Genomic DNA, 20,768 nt, shown 5'->3' with positions numbered 1-20,768 from the left:
CAATTTTTATGTTAATTCTTTGGTTTGGAGTGCCTGGAACATTCAGATATTATAATTGAAAGTATAATTTTGAAGCCCAAATCTATGTGGGTTGCAGGCCCAGGGTTCGTTCCGATTCTTAAGAGAGACCTTTCTTCCTACCCGCTACAGCCCAAAAGCTTAGATACACTTTCTTCTCTGTTCTTTGGGCTGTTATGTGATTTTTTTTTTCCTAACTCATTCCTTTCATTGAGGATGCATAGACTTTCCACTTTTAGCCTTAGTTCTAGTTCTCTACTGCCTGTAAGCTCAAGACCATTTTTATTATCACGTGGCAAATAAAACCAGACTGGAAGTTATTGAAACTGTCTTCCCCCACCCCACCCTGCCGGCTGTAACCACTATATCAGCTCATGTGCTCTACTGTGGTTTTCAGTTCCTTCTTTGATCCAAATACCCGGAGGTTGCCCATTCTTTCTTATGAGTTTAGCTATACACTTAAAATAATTTTTGGTATATTTTATCTAGCATTTCTAGGTCTTTATCTGGAAAATGTTTAGGTTATCTCAAGCATCCATCTTGCCTAAAATGGAAGTTCATCGGCTTTAAGTGCAGATACCCTATGTAGCTTTTCTTTCTTTTTTTTGAGATGGAATTTCGCTGTGTTGCCCAGGCTGGAGTGCAGTGGCACAATCTCAGCTCACTGCAACCTCCACCTCCTGAGTTCAAGCGATTTTCCCGCCCCAGCTTCCTAAGTAGCTGGGGACTACAAATGAGTACCTGCACGCCTCTCTAATTTTTGTATTTTTAGTAGAGACAGCGTTCCACCATGTTGCCCAGGCTGGTCTCAAACTCCTGGGCTCAAGTGATACGCCCGTCTCGGCCTCCCAAAGTTCTTGGATTACAGGCATGAGCCACTACGCCCAGTGATCCCTTTACCTTTGAAAAAATAAATAAATAAACCTTTCATTTTGAGAGATTGTATACTCATGTGTAGTCATATAAACTAATGCAGAGATTCCTTGTACCTTTGACCCAGTTTCCCCCTATGGTACTATCTTATAATATTACAACTGGGATATTGACATTGACAGATATAGTCAAGATACAGAACATTTTCATATCTGCTAAGATTCCTCATGTTCTCTATAGCTACATACACTTTCCTCCTGCCCTCACCCTCTCCTTAACCTCTGGTAATCACTACTCTAGAGATTTCCTTTTTGGGAGTTTTTAATGACAAATTGTTTCCTTAATAGTTACAGGGCTCTTTCATATTGAGTGTCTTGTGGTTTGTCTTTTTTGAGGAATTAGTCTACGTTGTCAGATTTATTTGGGTAGAGTTCTGCATAATATTGTCTTATCCTCTTGATACCTGTAGTGATATCCCATTTCATTACCTCTGATATTGGTAATTTGTGCCTTCTCTGTCTCTTTTTTTTTTTTTTTTGGTCAGTCTTGCTAGACGTTTGTCAATTTTATTGATCTGTTCAAAGAACCAGCTCTTTGTTTCATTGATCTTTCCCTGTTGTCTTTGTTTTCAATTTCATTCACTTCTATAATTATTTCCTTGCTTCTGCTTGGTTTGCCTATATATTGCTCTTTTTTTAACTAGATTGTTGAAGTTGGAGCTTAGATTATTGATTTGAGACTTTTCCTCTTTACACTGTATGTATTTCTTACTACACATTTCCCTCACACACTGCTTAGCTATATTCAACAATTTTTGATACATGTATGATTTTATTCCGTTCATTATTTTTTAATTCCCTTGAGACTTTCTTTTTGACCCATGCATTATTTAGAAGTGTATTGTTCCAAGTGTTCGGAGAGTTTTCTGTTGTCTTTCTGTTGTTGCTTTCTAGTTTGATCATGTTGCTGGCGAGCACATTCTTTGTGATTTCAACTCTTTTAAATTTGTTGATATTAATTTTATGGGCCAGGACGTGGTCTGTCTTGTATATTCTATGGACACTTGGAAAGACCAGTATCTTTGTATTTACCCCAATATCTTTTAAATAAATTCCTTTTCTGTCGGCCAGTCAGTGTCTTAGTCTTGCATCTAAACTCTAACTACTACCCCTTTGCAACTGCATTTGTTTGATAGCCTTTATTGTAGCAGTAACTATCCCATACTCTCTAATCGTCAGTTTTACACCTTAGTCTCCATCACTACACTGTGAGCTTGAAAGCATAGATTTTGTCTTTTTTGTATGTGTCCAGCCTGGTATGTGGCAAATAATTTATAGTATTTGATGAAGGAGTAAATGAATAGCTTTTATTAATGATCACCATTTTTTAAAACTTTGATCTGTGGATATTTAATTCTTATCCTTTTAGTTTTGTATATTTTGTCAGTTTTCATCTTAAAAGCAGGGTGGTTTTGGTTTCATAGGTCGTGTTCAGCAAGTAACTGACCCCAGAAACAGACTGTAAATGTCTATTATATGATTGGAATGCCATTTTATTTCAACTTAATCATGCCATAGTTCAAGCAGAGACATGTGAGATGTTCCTTACTCATTCCACAAGACCTATTTTGCAATTCCTGCTATTTCCTTTATTTTAGGTTGACTTGTCCTCTAGTTGTAGAAGTGTTGTTTCCACAGCAATGCAGTTTACAACGCACATCCCTGTCAGAGTGCACAGAAACCCTGCTGTGTTGCCTGGAAGCCTTGTTTTCCAGTCAGAAAGGAAGCACATGGTATTCCCTCAGTCTTTCCTGCTCTTAACTTTGGCTTGCCTTGTGGATAACAAGAAACTCTTGGTTGTTTTTTACCATAGGTGCTGGGTTAAAATGTCTAAGGGATTTTGATATATAATGTGCCCTGTTACTACAGTGTTCAGGCTGTGGCTGGTGACTGCTAGCAAAGTTGCTGCGTGGAATAGATGTAGGGGACGTTACAGGAATGTGAGCTAAACAGTCTGCCACTCAGCATGAAATTCTATTTATTGCTAAGGCAGTTTGGGGCAACTGCCCGTTTGTTGCTTTGGATGATTTTCTTTTTTATTATTATTATTTTTATTTATTTATTTATTTATTTATTATTATTATACTTTAGGTTTTAGGGTACATGTGTGCAATGTGCAGATTAGTTACATATGTATACATGTGCCATGCTGGTGCGCTGCACCCACTAACTCGTCATCTAGCATTAGGTATATCTCCCAATGCTATCCCTCCCCCCTCCCCCCACCCCACAACAGTCCCCAGAGTGTGATGTTCCCCTTCCTGTGTCCATGTGTTCTCATTGTTCAATTCCCACCTATGAGTGAGAATATGCGGTGTTTGGTTTTTTGTTCTTGCGATAGTTTACTGAGAATGATGATTTCCAATTTCATCCATGTCCCTACAAAGGACATGAACTCATCATTTTTTATGGCTGCATAGTATTCCATGGTGTATATGTGCCACATTTTCTTAATCCAGTCTATCATTGTTGGACATTTGGGTTGGTTCCAAGTCTTTGCTATTGTGAATAATGCTGCAATAAACATACGTGTGCATGTGTCTTTATAGCAGCATGATTTATAGTCCTTTGGGTATATACCCAGTAATGGGATGGCTGGGTCAAATGGAATTTCTAGTTCTAGATCCCTGAGGAATCGCCACACTGACTTCCACAAGGGTTGAACTAGTTTACACCAGTTAGAATGGCAATCATTAAAAAGTCAGGAAACAACAGGTGCTGGAGAGGATGTAGAGAGATAGGAACACTTTTACACTATTGGTGGGACTGCTTTGGATGATTTTCTTATGGTTTTTACTGCCTATGAGAACACAGTAGAACTGAGTGAACCTGGAGAAGTGGAGAAGCAAACTGTTGGCCTTTCCGAGTGTTTTCCCTGACCTTCAACTTGAGCATATTTAGTGACTTCATGTTTTTCTTCCTTTGGAACTAAATTGACTAGATTGTACTTGAACACAAGAAGTCTTTTTCATATCTTCTCTCACACTTAGTTTCTTCTTTGCCACCTTTTTCTTTTCTTTATTTCTTTTGTTACTTCAGCTGGAAGGCTTGTTATATGGACATTCATTGGAAATATTCAAGAAAGAGATGAGTTATAAATAGAGCAGGATTTCAGAGAGACAAGGATATCATCTTAATTGTGATTGGTCAATAAATTGAAGAGATTTGTGTGGACTCACACCAATATAGTGGTAGAAGAATGATGGAGAGCATTTTAATGATAAGTATACTCCACACTTCAATATTTTCTCAGTTTTCACGTATTCATCTATTCATCATGTATCAAACAGCATTAAGTACTGCTTTTTGGTTCCCATAGCATTTGACTTTTATGACAGGAGGTAGGTTCATTATCACTGGGGCCTTAAGTGTTCAATTCAATGAGTTTTCACAATTGAATACATCCATATAACTGATACAGGGCGCAGCCAAGCCCCCAGTTGGGGCTTAGCCCTGGAGGGTCTTGGCTTTGCTCAGGAAGTAATTCAAGAGCTAGCTGGTGGTAGAAGAAAACAGCTTTATTGAAGCGGCAGTGTTAACAGCTCCTTGACTGCTCCCGTAGAGCAGGGTTACCGCATAGGCATTGTGCTGAGAGTAGCAGCTCAGGGCAGTTCTGCAGTCATATTTATACCTACTTTTAATTACATGCAGATTAAGGGGCAGTTTATGCAGAAATTTCTAGGAAAAGGGTAATAACTTCTGGATCGTCAGGTCATTGCCGTGGGAAGGGGTGGTAACTCTCAGGTGTTGTCATAGCAATGGTAAACTGACATAGCACACTGGTGGGTGTGTCTTACAGAAAGCCCCTTCTGCCCCATACCTGTTTTAGCTAGTCATCAATTTGGTTTGGTGTCCAAGCCCTGCCTCTGGAATCCTGTCCTGCCTACTACTTCATAGCCACTATCCAAGATAAGGTATAGTATGATTCCATCACTCCAGAAAGTTCCCTCAAGCCCCTTTCCAGTTGCTTTTGCCCTATGCTCTTTGCCCCAGGTAACTTCTGATTTTTATCATGATAGATTAGTTTTGCTTTTCCAGAATGTCATGGAAATCAAAGCATACATTTTTTAACTTTTTGTGCCTGGATTCTTTTACCTACAGTGAAAGAACATGTATTTGAGACTCATCATGTTGCTGTGTATATCAGTGGTTCATTGCTTTTTATAAATTGTTCATATATACCACAGTTTATCCATCTATCTTGCTGATAAACATATGGGTTATTTCCAAATGTTTTTGAAGACATATGTTTTTATTTATCTTGGGTACCTAAATACCTAGGAATGGAATTGCTAGGTCATGGAGTAGATGTATGTTTAAAGTTTTTGTTTTGGTTTTGATTTGGTTCTTCTGAGACAGGGTCTTGCTCTGTCATTCAGGCTGGAATGCAGTGGCATAATCACGGCTCACTGCAGCCTCGAACTCTATGGCTCAAGAGATCGTCCCACCTCAGCCTCCCTAGTAGCTGGGACTACAGGTGCACACCACTATGCCTGGCTAATTTTTAATTTTTTTGTAGAGATGGGGTCTCCCCATGTTGCAGGCTGGTCTCAAACTCCTAGGCTCAAGCAGTCCTCCTGCTGCAGCCTCCCAAACTGCAAGGATTATAGGCATGAGCCACAATGCTCAGTCTTAGTGTTATAAGAAACTGCCAAACAGTTCCCCAAGATGGTTGTACCATTTTATATTTTGCCAGTGACGTATGAGGGTTCTACTTGGTCCATACGTATCCTTGTTCACATGTGATGTTGTCAGTCTTTTTTTTTTTTGAGATGGAGTCTTGCTCTGTCGCCCAGGCTGGAGCACAGTGGCATGATCTCAGCTCACTGCAACCTCCACCTCCGGGGTTCAAACGATTCTCCTGTCTCAGCCTTGGAGTAGCTGGGACTACAGATGGATGCCACCACACCTGGCTAATTTTTGTATTTTTTGTGGAGATGGGGTTTCATCATATTAGTCAGGCTGGTCTTGAACTCCTGACCTCAGGTGATCCACCCGCCTCGTCCTTCCAAAGTGCTGGGATTACAGGCATGAGCCACTGCGCCCAGCCTTGTCAGTCTTTTTTATTTTGGTAAGTGTGAAATGGTATTTCCTCTGATTTTAGTTTGCATTGCTCTGAAAACTAATAATAATGACATCTTTTCATGTGTAAAGTGACTCTTCCAATCTTACCCATTTTTATTGGGTTGTTTCATTCTGTTATTGGTTTATAGGAGTTCTTCATATATTCTGAATATAGATAGTTTGTCAGATGTAAATGCTATGAATTTTTCTTAGTGTTTGTCTTGCTTATTCATTTTTTTGGTGGTGTGTTTAGATGAGCAGAGTTTTTAATTTTCAGTTCGTCTTTTACAGTTAGTGCTTTTTGTGTCCTAAGAAATCTGCCTATAAGGTTGAGAAGATTTTGCCTTTTTTTAATGGTCCTGGCTTTTATGTTTAGGTTTTTTATGTACCTTGAATTAATTTTCATATATGGACACATTTAGGTTTTTTTAAAGAAACATAGAAGTAATATATGCGTGTTCTTCTAAAAATTCAAGCAACACAGAGATATAGAAGACAAAATGAAAGTTAATAATTTGGTGGGGTTTTTGTAAGGTCTCCAGTGTTCAGTAGAGTAGTCACTAGCTATATGTGGCTGTTGAACACTTGAAATGTGGTCAGTCTGAATTGAGATGTGCTATAGGTATAAATACACACTAAATTTTGAAGAATTAGTAAGAAAAAATAAGCAGTCAATTTTTATTTCAGTTACATTGTTGAAACAGTAACATTTCTGACATATTGGGTTAAATGTATTAAAAATAATTTCACTGGTTTCTTTTTATATTTAATAGGGCTAAAATATGTTTTTAAACCATGTATGTGGTTCCCATTTTATTTCTGTTTTTTTTTTTTTTTTTTTAAGAGATGGGGTCTCACTATGTTGCCCAGGCTGGTCTCGAACTCCGGGGATCGAGTGATCCTCCCTTCTCAGCCTCCCAAAGTGCTGGGACTACAGGCGTGAGCCACTATGCCCCGCCCATTTTATTTCTATTTGACAGCGCTGTCCTAGACCTTTCCCTAAGCATTTAGTAATCTATGTATATGAATGTATATCTGTATACATATATGTGTACTTTTCTGTTCACATATAAGTGTTTTTTATTTACATAAATGGAGTAATCTAAGCCTATTTTCCTGGTTTGTATTTTTTGCTTGAAAATACAAAAATACGTATACTAACATATTTCATCTTATTGCCTATACATTTATCTGATTCTTGTTAATGGCTAGCATAGTGTTCTACTTTGAATATTCTATAATTTGTTTTATTTTATTTTATTTTGAGACAGTCTCGGGAGTGCAGTGGCGCGATCTCGGTTCATTGCAACCTCCACCTCCCGGGTTCAAGCGATTCTCATGTCTCAGCCTCCCAAGTAGCTGGGACTATAGGCACCCACCACCACGCCTGGCTGATTTTTGTATTTTTAGTAGAGATGGGATTTCGTCATGTTGGCCAGGCTGGTCTCGAACTCCTTACCTCAGGTGATCCACCTGGCTCGGCCTCCCAAAGTGCTGGGATTACAGGTGTGAGCCACCGTGCCTGGCAAGTTCTATAATTTTCAAAACTAACTCCCTATAGAGACATTTAGGTTATTTGTCATTTTCTTTCTGAGAAACAGTATGTTTGTAAAGATTGCCTCATGTTTAGAAAGATGATACAATTCCTACCAGAATTTTTTTCTCAAATGGAAATGCTTATTACAACTAGGATTAGTAAATTGTGTAGAGGAAGTCAAGGCTTCCCTTGTAAAGGACAAAATGGCTTCATATCTAGAGCAGAATACAGTCTTGTAGCCAGGAGTTTCAGACCAGCCAGGGCAACATAGGGAGACCCCGTTCATACCAAAATAAATAAATAAATAAAAATAAAAAGAATACAGTCTTTAGGGAAGCAAACCCTTTGAATATAGTGTGTATCTCTAGCTGAAATTCAAACTGTGCCTGTCTTTTGTTCATGATTAGTTACATAGTGAGTTTAGGTAGAATGGGGGGTGGGCAGGGGTCACAGAGAAAAAGAATCCAGTGTTCTGTATCTTATCTTAGCGACATTTATATTACCCACCATGTGAAAGTTCTTTTGAGAAGCTTCCCTCTTCTCCAGTTATTTTCTTTTTTAGTACAAAACAACCTTTTTAATATTTATAAAACTTGGTATAAGGCCAGTCATTTTGTGGGAAGAAAGTCCAATAAGAGAATGAATCTGTGAGCATTAGCAAGAATGAATGAGATGAGATTATTTAAATATACTTTGGCCAATTTAACATCTGTGTGTGTAAGTGTTGAAATGGGTCACCATGTTATTTCCAAAAACGTGGCTTGGGAATTATACCTTCTTTTCACTTAGCACATGTAACTGGATAAACCGAGACTTAAGTAGCTTTTAGGGGAAGGAGGGAAAGTAGATAGATGGGAGTAGCTGCTCCAGCATAGGTGTGTCAAGCAAATTGTCACCCTTTTATCTCTGGGCCAGAGTTGTTTCAGTTCCTACATCGGGAATCAAGTGTATGATCTGCTTCCATGCCGGGGAACTCCTTTAAAACAAGATGTTGAATTTTTTTCTTTTACAGTTGATAAAGTTAATTTCCCTTTTCAGTTAGCAGTTTGCCTTTAGAATTTTGGAACTAAAATATTCCTTGCTAAGGCTTTTATTTTCCCCTCCCTCACATGTACTCTGGGTTATTTAGGATTTAAATTAGACATTTAAAGGGTATGTATTTGTGTGTGCATACATTTTCTTTTAACTCTGTGAGTGACAGCAATACCAGGAGAAAAGTTAATACTCCATCTTGCCAAAAGATGATGGTTTTATTTTTCTTTCATGAAACAAAACCTGGGAGGAAGAGCTGAATGAACTTTGCAAACAGTTGAGCAAGTAGATTGGCTTCCAGACTAAACCCTGGATTGAGGTACAGCTAGAATAACTCACTTAGGTTTTCTGTTTATTCTTTCAGGAAGAAGAAATTTGATGCCTAGAGCTTGATCTGCTTTTTGTTTTTAAGTTCTAGTTCTGGTTCGATTTCAGAACCAGTCTGCAGGCAACTCTGCATTGTCTCCTTAGAGAACTGGACAATTCCACTGATCTGGATCCTTTGGCAGCAAGCTGACATTTTATTGAGGCTGGTCAGCACTCCCGGCCGGAAATTGTGGGTGTGTTTTTGCTGCCCATTGTTGAGTTATTCATGAACAGATATGAAAACCATATATATCCGAATTTTGTTACTACTAGATGTGATGAGTTTTTCTTTTTGATTATTTGGGGATTCTTAGTTCTTTGTCAAACTCTTCAGATTAAAACCCTTCTTATAGCTATTACTTTGGACTTCTTATATTTTACAGTATAGGGAAGAGAAAGCTGTCATGGTTATTGCTGGCTCCTTTTTTAGAAATAGGTAGAGTATTATATATGCTTTTGACTTGAACAGGCTTGCCTGGTGCAAATAATAGTTTTACTTAATTCTTTTAGCTGTAAAATAGGGATCATAATTCCTACTTCATAGAGCTGTTTTGAGAATGAAATGAGATAAGGTGTCTTACTACAGTTCCTGGCACAGAAGGACTCAATGAAAATTAGTAGTTTTTCCCTTTTCCCTTTTTTAAATAACAAGGTTGATCTTCACTTACTAGTTCATACTAGGACAAGGAAATTATAAAATCATCAAGGAAACAGCAGACTTAACAAATAAATGAAACTTAAAACTATTAAAAACCTATATAGATTTAATGAATATTTTCATCCTTTTCCTACTAAATGAAACCTTTGAGTTAGAGGAGAATACACAAAGACTGAAATTCACTTACTTTTCTTTCCTCTGATTATTCTAATATGTAACAAAACACTTGAGAGGTTCTCAGAAAAGACCAAGAGATTCTTCCTATGAATGTTAGGCTATAGTAATATTTTTTGAGATGGAGTCTCGCTTCTGTCACTCAGACTGGAATGCAGTGGCGCCATCTCGGCTCACTGCAGCCTCTGTCTCCCAGGTTCAAGTGGTTCCCCTTCCTCAGCCTCCCAAGTAGCTGGGATTACAGGTGCCTGCCACCACACCCAGCTAATTTTTGTATTTGTAGTAGAAACGGGGTTTTGCCATGTTGGCCAGGCTGGTCTTGAACTCCTGACCTCACGTGATCCACCCGCCTTGGCCTCCCAAAGTGCTAGGATTACAGGTGTGAGCCACCACGCCTGGCCTGTAGTAAATTTTTTAAAGTGGTAACTTTCATGTACAATTTCATTTTAGAACACTTCCATCACCCAAAAAGTTTCCTGCTGCCCATTTGCAGTCAATTCCTGCTCCCATCTTCAGCCCCAGAAGATGGGAGCCCTCCAGACAACCACTGCTCTGCTTTCTGTCTCCGTAGATTTGCCTTGTCTGGAAATTTCACTACATAGTCTTTCAGTATCTATCTCCCTATAATGGTTTTTTTGTTTGTTTGTTTTTGAGACAGAGTCTCACTCACTCTGTCCACTCCAGGTTAGAGTACAGTGGCACGATCTTGGCTCACTGCAACCTCCGCCTCCCACGTTCAAGCGATTCTCTTGCCTCAGCCTCCCTAGTAGCTGGGATTACAGGCGCATGCCACCACACCCGGCTGATTTTTGCATTTTCAGTAGAGACAGGGTTTCACCATGTTGGCCAGGCTGATCTCGAGCTCTCGACCTCAAGTGATCTGCCTGCCTCAGCCTCCCAAAGTACTGAAATTATAGGTGTGAGCCACTGTGCCTGGCCTCCCTATAAGGTGTTTTTGAAGTTCATCCAAAAATGAATGAATGAGGATCTTTGGGGAACTCATCAATTTCCCATTTGTTAGTGCTGAGCAGTTCTGGACAATTGCCAGAAGACAAATGTTTTCTTGTGTAGTATATATCAATAATTCATTCCTTTTTATTGCTAAAAAATATTGTACTTTATAGCTATACCACATTATACTTATCCCATTCATCAGTTGATGGACATTGGGTTGTTTTTACTTTTTGGCTTTTTAAATAATACTGCTATGAACATTTTGCGTACAGGTCTTTATGTGGACATGTTTTCATTTTCTAGGATTGATACCTAGGAGTGAAATACGCTGGCTAATAAATTATTTTCAAAGAAATTTTAAGGAATTGCTCATTGTTTTCCAAAGTGGTCACACCATTTTACATTCCTACCAGCAGTGCATGAGGGTTCCCTTTGTCCACTTCCTCATGAACAGCTGGTAGTGTTGGCCTTTTTGATCTAGCAGATGGGTAGTGGTACTTCATTGTATTTAATTTGCATTCCCTTAATGCCTAATGATGTTGAGTATCTTTTCATGCGCTTACTGGCTATTTGTATATCTTCTCTGATGAATTATGAGTTGTATATCTTCTTTGGTTTTTTGTTTGTTTTTTGAGACAGGGTTTCACTGTATTGCCCAAGCTGGAGTATAGTGAGGCACAATGGCCTTGAACCGCTGGCCTCAAGTGATCCTCCCACCCTAGCCTCCTGATTAGCTAGTGCTACAAGCATAGGCTACTATGCCTGACTGTGTATCTTATTGAGTTGGGGCTTCCTCCCTCACTTTCCAGCTGTTCTGACAGCCAGACTTAGTACTGTCTCCTTAACCCATGGAGAAGCATCTTTCTGCTTAAGTTTTAGTCCGTCTGTGCCACAGAGACTGACTAATCTCACACAGTCAGTCCCCTTCTCTCAAAGGTTGAATCCACTCCAATTTCTGCCTGGCTTTGGTTGCTCTCCAGTGCCTTCAAATAGGCAAGAATTTTCTATGTATTGGCCAGAGTATATAGTTGTTATCTGTCTGAGGGAGGGTTAGTCCCAAAAAGCTGCTTTATTACTATGTTATTCCATTTAATAATAGCTTATTTTTTGACTCAACACAGATGTATTTAACCTTGCCATTCAACTTCAGTTATCACATAAGAGTTATAATTACTTTCTGATCTGTAAGCTGTTTATGGGCTTAGAGTAACTCCACATATTAATATACCAAATATTTAAGATGCTATGGAAAAACAACTAGCCAGTCACCATGGTGAAATTCGTGTTGTGTTGATAGCCAAATAATCCACAACACATTATAGCCACAAATAAGTAACTTGGTTTCCTTCTCAGCACCCATCTATTTAAAATACACTAAAAAAATCCACCAGAATGATGCAGTTAATGGCCAGTGTTTAGCACTTGACATACATTTATAAATGTTTAGTGGTTCTCAAACTCTTTGGTCTTAGGACTTCTTTATATCCATATCAATGATTGAGGACTCCAAAGAGCTCTTAATACCTATTGATATTTACAGTAGTAGAAATTAAAACTGAGAAATTTAAAACATTAACTTATTTTCAAATAACAGCGGTAAACTCATTACATGTTAACCTAAGTAGCGTATTTTTGTGAAAAATAAGTATATTTTCCAATACAAAAAAATGTTGTGAGAAGAGTGGCATCGTTTTACATTTTTACAAATCTTTTAAATATCTGTCTTCATTGAAGACAGCCAACTCTGCATCTTCTTCACACATTCCATTAGCTGTCAGAGCAATAATACCGTCACCCACCATGTAGCCTCTGGAAAAATCCACTTGTGACAGAATACAAGAGAAAAAGGCAAATAATGTCTTCGTGTTGTCATGAAAATAGTTTTAACCTTTTCAGCTCTCTGAAAAAATCTCCCGTCTCTCTGGGGTCCCTGAACCACACTGAGAACTTCAGGTTTAATGTATCTCTGGAAGGATACTCAAGCAACTAAGAACAGTGTTGGTCTTGGGGAAAGGGGAATTTGGTAGCTAAAAGACAGCAAAGGGTAGAATGGAGGCTTATTTTAAAATACCTTTTGAGTATTTTACTTGGTACATTAATACCATTTTTTAAAAAAGTGAATTGTTAAATAAAGCCCTTATTTTCTTTCTGGCAGAAAGGTGCTTAAAGTAATAGTTTGTTTGTTTGTTTGTTTGTCTTAATTTCACTTTAAACACATAGATCTAGAGGGGAGAAGTACCTCAGAGGACATATCTCCAATCTAAATTAGGTTCCCACTAGTATGAACCTTCACAGCCCCTAATTCTTTTCTGTAGCACTTACCTCAATTTGTAATTGCATGGCTGTGTGTGTGTGTGTGTGTGTGTGTGTGTTTCACCTCTTTTCTCCCCCACTAGACTATTAACTTCCTGAGGGCATGAATCAAATCTGTTTTGCTCGCTAGTCTCAGTTCAGTACTTGGTTCATAATAGTTTGTTAGTAAGTATTTATTGAATGAATGAGGATCTTTGGGAAACTCCTGTCAATTTCCTATGTCAGTGCTGAGCAGTTCTGGACAGTTGCCAGAAGACAGTTCTTGACCAAACACCTTTTTTTGCATAGATAAAAATGCTTCTTGGCCGGCCATGGTGGCTCACACCTGTAATCGCAGCACTTTGGGAAGCCAAAGTGGGTGGATCATTTGAGGTCAGGAGTTTGAGACCAGCCTGGCCAACATGGTGAAACCCTGTCTCTACTAAAAATACAAAAATTAGCCGGGTGTGATGGCAGGCACCTATAATCCCAGCTACTCGGGAGGCTGAGGCAGGAGAATCCCTTGAACCCAGGAGGCGGAGGTTGCAGTGAGCCGAGATTGCGCCACTGCACTCTAGCCTGGGTGACAGAGCGAGACACCATCTCAGGAAAAAAAAAAAAAAAAAGGTAAAATGCTTCCTGCATTTGTTCTCATTCCTCATAGATTGTGCACTAGATGAGCAGTAAGTATTAATAATCCATTTAGGAGTGTCAAAAGAGGGGATGGCAATTTTTTTTTTTTTTTTTTTTTGTGCTTAGACTTTCATACATTAAGTCTTTTTACTATTTCAAAGATTTCTTTGTCATTCTTTGGTTGTTACATTTTTCTATAGAAAAACAAAATAGCATTTTTTTTAAAGACCATGTTGGATTTGTCAAACCTGACTCCAGTGCCCGAATAAAGAGCATTATACTAACTTAACACTTGTGTCTGAATGAAGTTGGCCAAATGCTTACATATGTTTCCTGGTGGTGATTCTTTCAGTATTCTCAGTTCACATGCCACTGGGTCATCAGAAGACAAGTATCTGGATTTCAGAGCCAACAGTTTGCTTTTATTTAAGCTGCAAGACCCTCCATTGCTGTAAGATCTGCCACTGCCGTAATAACAGAACCTCAGCTGGAACTTCTGCTGCAGCCATTGAGGTCTATGCATAGGCCTCCTGCTCTCGCTTCTGGTTCCATGTAATATCATTGTTTATAAAAAGAATTAGTGTCTGTTCTGTATAAAACAACACTGTGGGGCAGGAGCTTTGCAGTCATTAGTAAGAGGGGCCACCACGAACTACAGTTTCATTGAAAAGCAATTCTTTTCCCTCTTAGGAAATAGAACTTTAACTTAGGCTTGCTTTTATAACAGCTGAAGGAATGGAAGAGGAAAGAGTTGTGTTCTCAAGGGTGCCTTAACTTACAGCTTGTGTTGTAGGTCGAGATTGGCTGCATTATTATGTTACATGGTTTCTTGAGCTATGGTGAGCATATTTTCCAAACCAAAAATCAGCACAGCTATTCTGACAGTATTTTTTAAGTCAAATGTAATTATACATTTAGAAGTAAAATTAAAAGTTGATACTGTCCAGGAAAACCCAGAACATAGGGATGCCTTGCCTGGAAGACAGGAGGTTGACTCCTCAAAGGAGAAGTATGCTGAACTTTAAACTTGACTCCACTTGCCTTTCAGCACAGTGTTGTTATCAGCCCTCCTAGAGCTGCAGCTGGGCTCCGCCTTTCTACCCAAAGTAGGATGCTACACCATAGGCCATAGGCAAGACCACTGATCTGTATGGAGACTTGATTTTTAGTATGAAGGATATTTTTTGCCTGGCCTTGAAGCCTGTAGGGCAGACATGGAAAAGGAAATGACAGTACTGACCCAGGACTGTCCCATCTGACTTATTACCCAATTTGTGTAGATCATGCAGTCTAGGAACTAGCAAGCATGCGATTGTGGCAAAAGCATCTCCGAATGAATCACTTCATTGAATTCTTGGGTTTTTCTGAGTTCCTTCATTTTGTACAAATGACTTCCTGTAGGTATGGGAATTATTGGTCAAGATAGGCTCTTTTGCTTGTTTTCCTGAGGCCACGCTTTCAGCTCATGCCATAGCAGAATACTGCAGAATAGGAGAAGGAAGAGAGCGAAAATAATAAAAAAAATTCTGAAAACAAATACAAGGAAACCTGGGACCCAAAGAGGAAACAGACGTTGAGAAATTCAAAAAGAAACCAGACAAGGAGAGAATATGTTCATGTGTTCAGAGTTGTTTTCTACAGTGTATTTATGGAGGGTACAAGTGCCTTTTGACAGGTCTATTGTGTATTGTAAAAAACTTTTTTTAATTCTTTGAGCTTTTTACATGTTTATCCCTTCCTAAGTTGATGTGTGTGTTTTTTTGGTTTTGTTTTTCTTTTTGAGACAGAGTCTTGCTCTGTTGCCCAGGCTGGAGTGCAGTGGCACAATCTCAGCTCACAGCAACCTCCGCCTCCCAGGTTCAAGCGATTCTCATGCCTTAGCCTCCTGAGTAGCTGGGATTACAGGCGTGCGGCACCACACTTGGCTAATTATTGTATTTTTAGTATACATGGGGATTCACTATGTTGGCTAGGATGGTCTTAAACTCCTGACTTCAAGTGATCCACCTGCCTCGGCCTCCCAGAGTGCTGGGATTACAGGTGTGAGCCACCGTGCCTGGCTTTAAGTTTAAACAATATCTGACTTGCCTGGGTGCGGTTACTCATGCCTATAATCACAGCACTTTGGGAGACTGTGGCAGGTGGATCACTTGAGGCCAGGAGATCAAGAGCAGCCTGGCCAACATGGCAAAACCCCATCTCTACTAAAAAATACAAAAATTAGCCGAATGTGGTGGTGCATGCGTGTATTCCCAGCTACTGCAGAGGCTGAGGCAGGAGAATCACTTGAACCCAGGAGGTGGAGGTTGTAGTAAGCCAAGATCACGCCACTACACTCCAGCCTGGGCCACAGAGTAAGACCCTGCCTCAGAAAAAAAGAAAAGGAAAGAAAATTGGTGAATGGGTGGAATGTTTGACAGAATAGCCAAAAATGTATCTTAACATTGGGTGATGTTTCTAGAGATGGTGTGGAAGATCAACTGCTGTTTCTTACTATTTCTTTTTAAAAAAGAATTCTTATGTGAATCTTTTTAACATCTTATCTGTAATATTTTTATGGTTTGTTTAATGGTCAGTTGTTAAATTTGTCTGTTGAAAATTAACGTCGCTTAAATATTACATATAAATTAAGGTAGCTTGTTCTTTTAAGCACATTAAACATCTTAACAGATAAAATACAAATAAATTATTAATAAGACTTATTCTGTGTGGTTTGGGGTAAACTAGTGGCAGATTTCCAGTTATCTTGATTTTCAACAATTTCTACTAGAAGGGATTTTATTCAGCCACAGGAAGGTTATTGTTATGTATGCTCTGTTTTTGTCTTTAACTTATTCTCCCATTGGGGGTTATTGAGATGTAAGAAGAGGGGTAGTATTCCTTTCCATGTACAAAAACCCGTTTTGGACCCTCTGGTGCTAAATTATTTTTACAAAATTAGTTTTGTTTCGGTTTCCTTCAGTTAACCATAGTTATTATTATTTTTTTTTTTGAAGCTCAGATTGTCATAGATTGGCTAATGGCATTGTCTTTGAGCTGATTCCTTTGTCCTTTTGACACTAACTCTGGCAGTCTGAAAAGTATTCTTACTTTCTGACAGTGCTAGAAAATACCAGAATGGTGTTTATTGTTTTTTTGCCCCAACACATGGAGTCATCTCACATCTAGGTTCCTGGTTCATTTAGTGGAAAGTAATATTAGAAACCAAAATCTGGGCTGGGCGAAGTAGCTCATGCCTGTAATCCCAGCACTTTTTGGGAGGCGAGGATGGGAGGATTGCTTGAGGCCAGAAGTTCAAGACAGGCTGCCCAACATAATGAGACCCCCTTCTCTACCAACATTTTAAAAATGAACATGCATCTGTAGTCCTAGCTATTGGGAAGGCTGAGGCAGGAGGATCATTTGAGCCCAGGAGTTTGAGGCTGCAGTGAGCTAAGAAGGTGCCACTGCACTGCTGTTGTCTCTTAGCAGATCATTTTCAGCTTTCTTTGGAGAGTAGCCATTAGCAATGCAAATGTGAAGTTTGATAGCACAATAAATAAAACACTGAAAACTACAGATGTTACTTATAAAACACTGGCACTCAGATAAATTGGGTTTGGTCAAGAAGACAGTAAAGCATATCCCTGTTGGGCCAGAGGCTGTTATCATTTTGCTCTGAATTCAAAACCTGATATGTCTCCAAATTTGCTTAGGGTTGTTATCCTGGAAAATAGAATCTGATAGAAGGTGGGCACTGGTACTTAGTGCAAGGTGGAGGTGATCATGGTTAGGGCAATTGCATACAGGTCATGACTGCATTGGAGTCTCAGGAAAGATTGGTTTAGTGATTTGGCAAATCCAAGGCATGAGTTTTGGGTGGTTTTGTTGTTTTGTCTTATTTTTCCACCCTTTAAGAGTCTTAGGGGGAAACAGCATCATTGAATAGACTAGCTAAAAATTCAGCACTTAATCTCCTTCACAGCATATTAGCCTCTGCAGAGCTTTGCTGTTTTGGAACCAGTGGTGTGAATTATTCTCTGTTAATAAGAATCTGACTTTCTTTTACTGTTGGAAAAGAGGCTCGTGTGCATGTTACTCTGACTCAGTAGTTCTCAAACTTTTTGTTCTCAGGACCTCTTTATGCTCTTCAAAATTATTGACTGGGCTATAACTGTTGTTATTTATAGTATAAGAAATTAAAATAAACTAGTATATTTTTAAAATTTAGAATAGCATTGTGATTTTGTAAATTTCTTTATGTCTGGCTTAATCGAAGATTGCTGCTTTTCCATTCAGTCTATTTTAATCAGTTGTTTTGGCTGAATTATATGAAGAAAATTTAGTCTCAGTCAAATATGTAGTTGGAAAAGGAAGGAGTATTTTACTAGCTGTTTTGATAATTTTGGTTATCCTTTTGTGATACTACGCCAAAATGTGAACAGTGATGTAACAGCATGCATTAATCATTTCAGAACTGCTGATTACTGGGTTATACAGCTCTTCTAATGTTGACTAATTTCATTAGACATTCTCAACAAGTCACATTCATTAATATCAGTGCCAATCAAAAGTCTTCACAAGGAAGCTGTCTAGTTCACGGTGGTAAGCAACAAGTTTTCCAAAATTCTAAAGCTCAGAATTTATCACTGCCAGCAAATACTGTCAGGTCTTGGACAGACAGACATTGTTCAGTTTTGAGAAAAGAGAAAATGTCTGTCAAATACTTAAGTATGAATAACCATAGTCTATCTGCCAGTCATTTTTCAGGTAAAAATGCTGTTCATGGGGGAAAAGTAGATAATTCAGCTTGTAATTTGGTTGTACAAGTGCTCTTCCTGGAGACTCCCACTCTTGGCAGAAGTACTTTATGATCACTTTCATTTTCATAAAAAATATTTGAAAGATAACCTAGTTAAGAATCAAGATTTAATAAATTACCTCATTTTATGTAAAATATTTATTTTACTTAATAACTTGCTGCTTCATTCTTTTTTTAATAAAAAAAAGCTTTAGAATAATGTTGTATTGAATATCTGAAGAGATTATTATTTCAGAAAAGCTGCTAAAATGACATGGAGAGTTCCCATATGTAGGCATGCCTCATCTGATGGCACTGTGCTTTACTGTGCTTCACAGATACTGTGTTTCTTACTCATTGAAGGTTTGAGTTGAGCATGTCTACCCGTGCCGTTTTTCCAGCAGCTTGTATTCACTTCATGTCTCTGTCCTATTTTGGTAATTCTCATAATATCTCAAATTTTTTCATTATTATTATATTATTATGGCGGTCTGCAATCAGTAATCCTTGGTGGTACTATTGTAATTGTTTTGAAGCACCATGAGCCACACCCACATAGGATAACAAACTTAATTGGTAAATGTTGTATTCCCTGAGACAAAACAATATTGAAATTAGGCTAGTTAGTAACCCTACAGTGACCTCTAAGTGTTCAAGTAAAAGGAAGAGTCACATCTCTCACTTTAAATCAAAAGCTAGAAATGATTTAAGGTTAGTAAGAAAAGCTTGTTGAAAGCCAAGACAGGCTAAAAGCTAGGCCTCTTGTACCAAACAGTTAGCCAAGTTGTAAATGCAAAAGAAAAGTTCTTGAAGGAAGCTAAGAGTGCTACTCCAGTGAACACACAAATGATAAGAAAGTGAAATAGCTTTATTGCTGATCTGAAGACAGCTTGAATGGTCTGAATAAGAAGATCAAACCAACCACACAACATTCCCTTAAGCCAAAGCCTAATCCAGAGTAAGGCCTTAACCCTTCAATTCTACGAAGGCTGAGGGAGGAGAGGAAGCTGCAGGAGAAAAGTTTGAAGTTAGCAGAGGTTGTTCATGAGATTTTTTTCCTTAGAAGCTGTTTCATCAGCTGCAGGAGCTTACACCTGTAATCTCAGCACTTTGGAAGTCGAGGCAGGTGGATCACTTGAGGTCAGGAATTCGAGACCAGCCTGGCCAATATGGTGAAACCCCATCTCTACTAAAAATACAAAAATTAGCTGGTCATGGTGGTGCACGCCTGTAGTCCCAGCTACTCAGGAGGCTGAGGCAGGAGAATCGCTTGAACTCGGGAGGTGGAGGTTGCACTGAGCTGAGATCGTGCCACTACACTCCATCCTGGGTGACAGGGTGAGACTTCGTCTCAAAAAAATTAAAAATTAAAAATAAATAATTTTAAAAAAGAAAGAAGCTGTTTCCAGGCTGGTCGAGGTGGCTCACACCTGTAATCCCAGCACTTTGGGAGGCCAAGGCGGGTGGATCACATGAGGCCAGAAGTTCAAGACCAGCCTCACCAACATGGCGAAAGCCCATCTCTACTAAAAATACAAAACTTAGCCAGGCATGGTGGCACACGACTGTAGTCCCAGCACTTGGGAGGCTGAGGCAGGAGAACTGCTTAAACCTGGGAGGTGGAGGTTGCAGTGAGTCAAGATCACGCCATTGCAGCATTCCAGCCTGGGCAACAGAGCAAGACTCTGTCTCAAAAAAAAAAAAAGAAAAGAAAAGAAAGCAGCTGTTTCCATAACATGGAAGTGCAAGATGAAGCAGCAAGTTCTGATGCGGAAGCTGCAGTAAGTTATTCAGAAGATCCAGCTAAGATAATTGATGAAGGTGGCTACACTAAACAACAGATTGTCAGTGTAAATGAAACAGCCTTTTCTTTTTCCTTTCTTATTATTTTTTTAAATAGCTTTCTATTGGAAGAAGATGCCATCTAGGACTTCAGTTAGCTCGGAAGGAGAAGTCAATGCTTGGCTTCAAAACTTCGAGTGATAGGCTGGCTTTCTTGCTAAGGGCTAATGTACCTGGTGACTTTAAGTTGAAGTCAGTGCTCATTTGCCATTCTAAAAATCCTAGGGCCCTTAAGAATTATAATCTACTCTGTGTTTTTTAAGTGAAACAACAAAACATAGATGACAGCACATCTGTTTCCAGCATAGTTTCCTGAATATTTTAACCCCACTTTTGAGACATACCGCTCAGACAGAAAGATTCCTTTCAAAATGTTACTGCTCATTGACAGTGTACCCAGTCATCCATATGCTCTGATGGATGTGTACAAGAAGATTAATGTTGTGTTGTTTACTGTTAACGTCCATTCTGCAGCCCATGGATCAA

At 38.9% G+C, this 20,768-nt stretch overlaps 1 protein-coding gene across 2 annotated transcripts in view; it reads left to right on the top strand.

The window, feature by feature from the left end:
* CFDP1 (craniofacial development protein 1) overlaps window positions 1-20,768 on the top strand; it is a 136,964-nt gene that overhangs the window by 53,705 nt on the left and 62,491 nt on the right. The window contains exon 6 of one of the 2 annotated variants that reach the window (XM_063717775.1): window positions 8,948-13,949. The exons of the other annotated variant lie outside the window; for it this stretch is intronic. Within the exon in view, the coding sequence (XP_063573845.1) occupies window positions 8,948-8,969 (22 nt within the window). The 3' untranslated portion in view covers window positions 8,970-13,949. Of the gene's footprint in view, window positions 1-8,947; window positions 13,950-20,768 lie in introns of those variants that run through there. 2 annotated transcript variants of the gene reach the window in all.

The sequence above is a fragment of the Pongo abelii genome, chromosome 18 (assembly GCF_028885655.2).
Source record: "Pongo abelii isolate AG06213 chromosome 18, NHGRI_mPonAbe1-v2.0_pri, whole genome shotgun sequence".
Taxonomy (NCBI): domain Eukaryota; kingdom Metazoa; phylum Chordata; class Mammalia; order Primates; family Hominidae; genus Pongo; species Pongo abelii.
The sequence above is the reverse complement of the archived record's forward strand: the minus strand, read 5'-3'. Positions and strand labels throughout refer to the sequence as shown.